We start from the raw sequence: 9,275 nt of genomic DNA, 5'->3' as shown, positions 1-9,275 counted from the left end.
ACTGTTGGGGTCAAAAACGGTTACGACGGAATTACCACCCGAAAATCCTCGGAGATCATATTTCCAAAAGAGATAGTAAAAGGAGAGATGTAATTTCTGTAAAAATAACCAATATGAAGTTTTTACGAAGAAGTATTCTTTGGGATTCAAACCGAGCGCTCGTCCCGCTCGGTCGCTACGTAGCGACCGAGTTCGAGCCAAAGCTCGGTCGCTACGTAGCGACCGAGCGATCGTCCCGCTCGGTCGCTACGTAGCGACCGAGCTCAAGCCAAAGCTCGGTCGCTACGTAGCAACCGAGCGATCGTCCCGCTCGGTCGCTACGTAGCGACTGAGCGATCGTCCCGCTCGGTCGCTACGTAGCGACCGAGCTCGAGCCAAAGCTCGGTCGCTACGTAGGGACCGAGCGATCGTCCCGCTCGGTCGCTACGTAGGGACCGAGCGATCGTCCCGCTCGGTCGCTACGTAGCAACCGAGCGCTCGTCCCGCTCGGTTGCTACGTAGCGACCGAGCTCGAGCCAAAGCTCGGTCGCTACGTAGCGACCAAGCGATCGTCCCGCTCGGTTGCTACGTAGCGACCGAGCTCGAGCCAAAGTTCGGTCGCTACGTAGCGACCGAGCGATCGTCCCGCTCGGTCGCTACATAGCGACCGAGCGATCGTCCCGCTGTAGCGACCGAGCTCGAGCCAAAGCTCGGTCGCTACATAGCGACCGAGCGATCGTCCCGCTCGGTCGCTACGTAGCGACCAAGCGATCGTCCCGCTCGGTCGCTACGTAGCGACCGAGCTCAAGCCAAAGCTCGGTCGCTACGTAGCGACCGAGCACTCCTCCCGCTCGGTCGCTACGAAGCGACCGGGCTCGAGCCAAAGTTCGGTCGCTGTGTAGCGATTGAACCTTTCCGAACACCGATACGACACCAATCCTTGCATTCTCGTCAAACCTTCGAATGCTATCTCCCGAAGACCGTAGCAAGCTCAGTCCATGTTTCCCGCTATTCTAATTCATCGATCAAACTTCGCGGATTAGAAACCGCGGAAAACTCGTAGTAAACGTGTCGAGTCGGAAGACGGCCCAAAAGGACCTAAAACTTGCGCTTGGCCCACAAGGAAGGATAAATGTCAAGTTTCCGCAGATAAATACGGAAGTTTTGAAGATAATTGTGAAGATCGGGAAAAATGGAAAATCTCCATTTTTATGCTATGACGGCTTAAGGGCAGAAGAGTAAAAGCGTAAACCGACCTTGGAGCTAGTATATAAGGAGTCCTAGGCGAGGAGCAAGAGGAGAACTTTTTCAGAGCAAACTTAGCACTTAGAGCAATTTAGGCAATTTTCCGTTTTTGTTATTTCGAGCTGCGACTCAATTAGGTTTAGCCGTCTTAGGGTTGCTAGAACTAGGAATCTCGCCGACAGCTCTCGAGCCCAGGCTTATACCCTGTTGTAAACGCTCATACGGGAGATTCGGAATAAGATCTACTTTGCTCTCTTTTCGATTTCTTATTTTTATCGTTGTTATTCTCGTGTTTTGATTGCTTGACGTGTGGTAATTAAAAGATATCCGGGTCCTCTGGGAAATTAGGGTTTTCCTAGTTTCCTTATTTAAACGGAAATCGACAGTGTGAATTTCGGTTCCCACAGTTTTTCTGTCCATGAACATGGAATACTGCTTTAGAAACTCTGAAGCAAGTTGGCGGAAACTTCCGATGGATTTTTGTTTTAGGCGAGAAAACCATTCGAGCGCGGCTCCTTTGAGGTTTTCGACGAAGAGGAGGCAGTAGCCAGCGTCTCGTTCGCGTTCCTTGAGTTTGCACCTCCCCATCGCGATCTGGAAAGACTGCAGGTGCGCTTTCGGGTCGGTGGTGCCATCGTAGATGGGAATTTTGATCTTCCCTGGGTCCGAGACGTTGGTCTCAGTAATCCGGGCAGTGAACGGGGTTTTGCGTGCTTCCTCGAGAAGTCTGTCGATCTCGGGCGCAGCGCTTGTCGCATGGTGGATTTGTGATTTCACCGCTTTCACCTCCTCTGCGGTTTTCGCGATGTACTCGCGGAGATCGTGGATCTCATCAGGATTTCTGGCAGCCTTGCGAGCTTGTCTGTGTTGGCTGCGGTGGATCCTGGCCTGCTTTTTGGCCAGTTCCTTCTGTTCTACCCAATAGAGGTTTTATTCTTCCTCGGTCATGGGTCTTTCGAAGGACGCGTCCTGCCGAGCAGAGTGGCTTCGCGTTCTTCTTGGGTGGATGTCAGCACCGTCGTCCGAGTGATCGGACTGGTCGTTATATCCAGGTCGATGCGCTCGATTTCTTCTCCTTCGTTGCTCCCGGTAGGAGGTGGAAGGTTTTCTGCAGTTGGCTATGCACCTGGCTGGAGCGTTTTATCAGGGTTTTGGCCTCAGGAAGCCTTGTCCGCGTGTGCAGCTCGATTGCCCGGAGTCTCGAAATCAAGTCTTCTACCGCTGCGGGCTCTTGTGGTCCCGTGCAGGGCTTTGCTCCTGGCCTTCACCGTTAAGGTTTCCACCTGTTTTGCGAGAGAGGCCACGAGTTTTCCTTGTTCGTCCGACTATTTCTGAGCGGAGGCGAACATTTCCTTCATCTGGTCTAGTATCGCGGTGTCGGCAGTGACCGTTGATACGTTTCCTGCTGGAGTTTTATCAGAGTTGGCATCGATGGGAGTCCCGTCGTGCGTTTGCGGGTCTTTGTCAGCGTTGGTCGTCATATCGGACTGAGCGTGTGTGGTTGCGAGAGAGATAGATCCGTACCCCCCTCCTTCTAGCGCCAAACTGTGGGAACCGAAATTCACACCGTCGAGTTTTGTTAATCGGAGAAAAGCCAAGTTAACCTAGCCTTCCCTGAAGGTCCCGGTTATCTGCTGGGCCACACACGACACGATCAATATGAAAGAATAAAATGAAAATAAGCAGAATAAGAGAATAAGAGATCTGATTTCTGAATTCGCGTTTGAGCGTGAACAACAAGTAAGGACCTAGGCTACAAGAGCTGTCGGTTAGTTCGCTAGTGTTGGGGTCAAAAACGGTCATGACGGAATTAACACCCGAAAATCCTCGGAAATCGTATTTCCGAAAAGATAGTAAAAGAAAGTTTTACAAAGTTTAATCAATACAAAGTTTTTACGAAGAAGTATCCTTGAAGGCTCAAAGCAAACAAACCAAGCTCGGTCATTACGCAACTACCGCACATGGACGCTGTCCGGTCGCTACGTAGCAACCAAGTCCGAGCCGAGCTCGGTTGCTACGTAGCGACCGAGCATCCGTCCTGCTCGGTCGCTACGTAGCGACCGAGCTCGAGCCAAAGCGGAAAACTAGTTGAGTCGCAGCTCGGTTCCCACAGCTAGTCTAGCGACCTAAATCTAAACTAGTTGAGTCGCAGCTCGATTAGTAAAAACGGAAAAAGATGCCTAAATTGCTCTAAGTGCTAAGTTGCTCTGATGTGCTCTGATCTCTCCTCCCTCTTCGTCCTAGGTCCTCCTAATATACTCCTCCTTAGGTCGGTTTACCTCTTCTTGGGCCGGATTTATCGCGAAGCGGGCTTTTCCATATTTCCTTCTTCTTTGTGATTATCTTCGGAAATTTGACATTTATCTTTGCGGAAATTTGACATTTACTGCTTTATAATCTATCAGCCTAGTTTATTATAAATTGTTTAGCTCTAATCGGTTCCCTAGCTCCTTGTTTATTCGATCCCTAAGTACTATAACTCGACCTCTTTTGATGAGGGTAACACTCTTTAGAGTAATTTGACTGATATCAAATTTGACGCCGTTGCCGGGGGAGCTTTGATCGCCATTAGATCTTGTTTAGTTAGATTTAGTCTAGGTTTTGTTACTGTTCGAAAAACTCATAAATTTTTTTCTTCTATTTCAGGTACATACATGTCAGTACCAGAGCAATGAAGAGAGGATTTCTAGGTCCTTCGAGGAAGGAGCCTGCTGGTCTATGCACGATCCGTAAGTCTAAGAGGGAAGTATCGATCGACACCCTCCAAGCAGAATCGATCGACAGCATACACCATCAATCGATCGACACAATTCATCCGACGTCGATCGACAAACGACAAGCAGCGGTGATCGACAGAGCCAACAAATAGTCAAACAACACTGTTCACCGTGGTACTATTCATCGAGGTACTGTTGATCCAGGTACTGTTCATCATAATACTATTCATCCTAGTACTGTTCATCGCGATACTATTCATCGCGACACTATTTACCTACACTATTCATCTTCCGTCGATCGACACTGTTCATATACTGTCGCTCGACACTGTTCACCCGAACACTGTTCACCCGAACACTGTTCATCCGAACACTGTTCATCGCAACACTGTTCATTTGAATACTGTTCATCGGGACACTGTTTATCGAAACACTATTCATCGCGGCACTGTTCCTCCAATGACGAACACCACTTACGGAGAGACAGAGAAGGTCGAATCGCTCATACTTAAGATCGACAAGAAAGGTATTTGGCGAGATGAAGAAGGTCGCCCTTGCAGCCTCACAAGATAATTAATTAATGCAGAGGGTAGTGTAATCCCTGATGTAATTGTTGTGGCTGAGACGAATACCTTTAATCTGACAAGTCAATGGTATGATTGGGGAAGTGAGGATCCATTTTACAGTCTTCCTCATGAGGATCCCAAAGATCTTATCAAGAGACTTGAGGAGTTAGCCTCAGCAAACAAGCACGATGAAATATCTGCAGACCACATTATCTGCAAGATCTTCCCCTATTGTTTATCTGGAGATGCTTTTAGCTGGTTCAGTAAGCTGCAACCAAGATCTCTAACCTGCTGGGAAGACATCAAAGAAGCCTTCATAGGCAAATTTTTCGGCGAGGCTGTAGCAACTCGAAGTAAAAGGCTTGACTAGATGATTAAAGATCGGGAGAAAGGAATAATGATTAGTATGAGTCAAATTCTTACACTTCATCTACAGCGAGGAGAATGGAGATATTGGAACACCGACAGCTCATGTCAAGCAGCCATACATTCAGGTTCACCATGTAGATGAGAGTAAGCAGAAGGACGTATTGAACAGAGAAAAGCTGGTCAACCATGATACATTTAAGGATGATGAATATCATGTATCAGGAGAGCAGAGCAAAGTAGAAGAAGCTGATACAAAAGATTCTACTTCAGCATCGATCGACAATAGTAACTCAGAATCGATCGATATCCGCACTTCAGAAACGATCAATACAGATATTTGTCATCGATCGATACCTTCTACAATCCCTGATGCTACCACTGTCTATGTTAGGACTGGACGACCGAAGGCAATTAGAGACTATAACAGTCCTGATGATGCCTATGCTAAAAGGTCTGCATTGCGTCGTTCAACACTTCAGAATATTGTCCTTGAGCTGCACCCTGCATATATCTCTCTTGTGGGTCAGCATTCTTTCCATGGTTTTCCTCATGAAGATCCCACTAGCCACCTGGAGACATTTGTAGATCTGGCATCGACCATTAAATGCAATGGAGTCTCTGAAGACTACTACTTTTGCAAACTATTTCCATACTCTCTTGCTGGGGATGCAGCTCATTGGTTGAAGAAGCTACCACCAGGATCTCTCACTACCTGGAATGACATCAGATATGCCTTCCTCAACAAATTTCTCTATGATGCTGCAACAAATCTAGAGATTGAGATAAGGTCTATGCTGGAATATATGGTGGAGGATGATGAGCAACATGAGTCTGGAAAGCTGAGCACAGTAGAAGTAGCTGATATTAGTGACACGAGCTCATCATCGATCGACACCCTTACCATAACATCGATCGTCACCCCCACCTCATCGTCGATCGACCCCAGTACCTCAGAAATGATCGACACAGACTTTTGTCATCGATCAATTCCACTTGAAATCCCTGAAATATCGAGTTGTCCTCAGGACATTGCAAACTCGACACAGGAGAGCATCGATGGATCAAGCTGTGATCTTACCTCAGATGTCGACAAAGTCACTCTGAAAGACTTTCTGGAGTTGGAAGAATGGCTTTGGCAGAAGCTTGATGATCAGCCCGCTTCGGGAAAATGTCTGGAAAATTCCTTAAAGGCTGAGGACATCGACCGACATAAACCTTATGAGATCGATCGACACCAACCCTTCGACATCGATCTACAGTCGCCGTCTAACATCGATCAACATACACCCGACTGTATCGCTCGATACCCACCGAATTGCATCGATCGACACCCATTTTTGGATGAACTATCAGGATACATGATTGAACCAGAACTGGTTGAAAGAAAAGAACACACGTCTGGAGCCTCACACCTTTCTGTCCCCGAAAATCTAAGACCACCTCTATGCGAAGAAGAAGCTGTTGGGATTTGCAAAAGAGTGAAGAGGATACATGATCCTGTGAAGTTTGTTTTTCCATATGAAGTGTTTGAAGCTGAATCTCCTATCCCACCAGATAAAAGTATGGAGTTAAGTTCCTACGGTGGAGTATTTGATGATAATAAGTACGTAGAAGCTTCTCAAAGAGGGCTGCGATTTAGAGATCAAGTAAATAACTGCCCAGCAGAAGTACCATCGAGCGACATCAACAGAACAAAATCGATTGACACTATCATTTCATCATCGATCGATACCGGTCAGATACCATCGATCGACACCCTTCGCGAATCAGAGCAGAAAGAGTTTGAAGTGTGTCAGAATCTTTTTGATGGAGGCACCACCATGCGATCAGAAAAGTCTGGGGGAAAGAAGAGGCAGAATTGGAAGAAGAGGAAAAGAATCAAGGGAGATCCTCAGTTATCATTGATTCCCCACTTCTCAGATGGTGTCAGAAAATCCAGAGTGCGCAGCAGATGCTTCTCACAGCCTTTTGCAAAGCTCAAAGCACTCCTTATTGCTGAAATGATAAACAAAGGAGAAGAGTATATGGAGGAGGCTTTCACACAAGAATGATAAAGCTTCAAAGAGTAGACATTGAGACTTGGTTTGAAGCAAGTTCTCATTCTTATGCGGACTTAATCAGATCTCCAGAAGTCAAGCTAATGACTAAAAATAAGCACTGAGTGGGATGCAACCCACTGTTAGGTAATTTTAAATATGGTTTATCTTTCATTTATTACTGATTCTTTGTTTTCTAAAGATTACAGGTATAAAAAAAAATAAACAGTAACAACGGTACTATAGCAGAGACACTGTAGCAGCAACATCGAGCGACACTGTAGCAAAGCACTGTTCATCGAAAAAAAATATTATTATTATTTTTATTGATTATTGGTTTTATTATTTATTTATTAATTGTATTAAATGTTTTGTTTATGTTCGGTAAAAGGACAAGATCCGAGGAAGACGAGATTGCAGGAGAATCGATGATGGCTACGTAGCATCGATCGACAGAGCATCAAGAGTATCGATCGCCACTTAACTGTGTTGCTCGACACTCACATCCAAGCAGGTATACCGTTTTTCCTTGTTAAATATTGTCCTTATGATTTATTTTTCCACCAATCTTAGACTGGATAGCGCTAGTGATAGTGTTGTTTAAGTCTGGGGGAAGTTCTACTAATATTGTGTTTTAGTTAGTTAAAAAAAAAAAAAAACAGATCCGAGTAGACGATTGCTCAGCACATCGACCGATGACACCAGCTCGATATCGATTGACAGCGCTTCATATCCAACAATCGATAGTCTCTTCATTGTGTTGAATGATTGCTCTAGCCATCGACCGATGAGACCATGTCACTATCAATCGACAGCACTTCATCAACATCGATCAATTGTCTATTCATTGTGTCGATCGACACTGATGTCGAGCACGTTATCGTTCTTACTTGTTAAATTGTCTACTTATTATTTATGTTCTAACCATAACTCCGACTAGATATACACCGGGGACAGTGTAATTTAAGTTTGGGGGGATGTTTACTGATATTTGTTTATCTATTGAGTTTTATAAAATGTTTTCAAAACTGTTTTTATTAAGTCAAGAAGGGGATAATGAACTTATTAGATTCATGCTTGTTATCTAACCACTCTTTAGCACCATTCTAGACTAACTGATTGCAGATAGTACTAAAAATACTAAAGTGGATCAACCTGTCAACTATGTTCACATTTGCTGAGATTGTTTGAAGGAACCGAAGCTGACCTCCAACCTAATTTGACTTAACTGCTTGTCTTAGAGCTTGGTATACACTGGATCGGATTCCTCCTTCAGGTCTGAAAGGTAAAAGTCTGAGTGATTTTGGTTTCCTTCTCTCCTCCCTTTGGCATCCTAATAAAATAAAATAAAAGATTGAGATGATTTCTTGCGGTTTAGAGGGGTAGGAGCGTCTCCTGCGACCCCATTATTCTACTTTAATAGAATGATCACACATTGTTGGAAGCGAGGAGTAGGTACATTAGCGATGACCCCACTATTCGCCTACACTTTGACAAGAAAAGAAAAAAAATAATAAAAAAATCGAAAAGAAGGTGAATAAGATGGACTGCATCAGCATCTTTGTTCATTGGAATTGAGATAAAAAAGATTCAGAGAATGGAGATATAGAGTAAAAGAAAACAAAACAAGACTACCTGTTTACTCATACACCTGTTGGGGTAAGAGTCCATGTGTCTTGTGATCGATACTCCCAAGGTAAAGCATACACATTTATTTATGTTAAGAAATGAGGTTGGTAGAGGGGAATGTCAGACATGATTTGCTAAGATGTTGGCTAGGTGAATTTGGTTGTTAAGCTAGGATATTGTATAATGTGCTTCTGTGATTAGGACTTCTTAGATGTGGATTGCAATATTGTAGAGGTGATGATTCTAAGTTTTAAATCATGTGAGTCCCTGCTGTTTTCAAAACCTCTTTCAGAGAGACTGCCCGTCTGTTTTGCTTGAGGACAAGCAAAAAGGTAAGTCTGGGGGAGTTGATAGACCATATATTTTACCCATTTTTAATCATGGTCTATAAGTGTTTTAAGATACAATTATTATGTTTGGAGTCTATTTAGAGTATTTACAGTATTTAGGAGAAATATGGTAATTTTGGTGTCTTTTGGAGCCTTTGGAGGTGCAGAGTTGCCCAGACGCGTGAGATGTTTAGCTATGGATGGAGACCTTCCGACTGTTAGATTGATCCCATATTTTAACACAAGATATAGCCTTGACTTAGCTTTCCAATGCCACCGGTCTCAGGTAAATCACCATCCTGTAGCAGAAGTTATACCCGTTTTACTGAAGAGTGGCCAGTCTGCCTCGCGAGAGAAAGCACGTCGATCGATGCAGCACTCTGCATGTCGATCGATGGAGATCCC

The 9,275-nt window shown here is 44.8% G+C and overlaps 1 protein-coding gene across 1 annotated transcript; it reads left to right on the top strand.

Annotated features, from left to right (window-relative positions):
- The first annotated feature begins 3,170 nt into the window (after positions 1-3,170).
- Positions 3,171-8,434, top strand: LOC117134164. The gene is made up of 2 exons (XM_033292046.1): positions 3,171-4,234; positions 5,576-8,434. The coding sequence occupies exon 2, from the start codon at positions 5,668-5,670 to the stop codon at positions 6,925-6,927; it is 1,260 nt and encodes a 419-aa protein (XP_033147937.1). The 5' UTR covers positions 3,171-4,234; positions 5,576-5,667; the 3' UTR covers positions 6,928-8,434.
- The last annotated feature ends 841 nt before the right edge of the window (positions 8,435-9,275 follow it).

Source organism: Brassica rapa, chromosome A05 (genome assembly GCF_000309985.2).
Source record: "Brassica rapa cultivar Chiifu-401-42 chromosome A05, CAAS_Brap_v3.01, whole genome shotgun sequence".
NCBI lineage: Eukaryota > Viridiplantae > Streptophyta > Magnoliopsida > Brassicales > Brassicaceae > Brassica > Brassica rapa.
The sequence above is the reverse complement of the archived record's forward strand: the minus strand, read 5'-3'. Positions and strand labels throughout refer to the sequence as shown.

What these genes read in the sequence shown, in the direction of transcription:
- LOC117134164 (XM_033292046.1), top strand. Translation starts at nt 5,668, where the DNA reads ATGCTGGAATATATGGTGGAGGATGATGAGCAACATGAGTCTGGAAAG.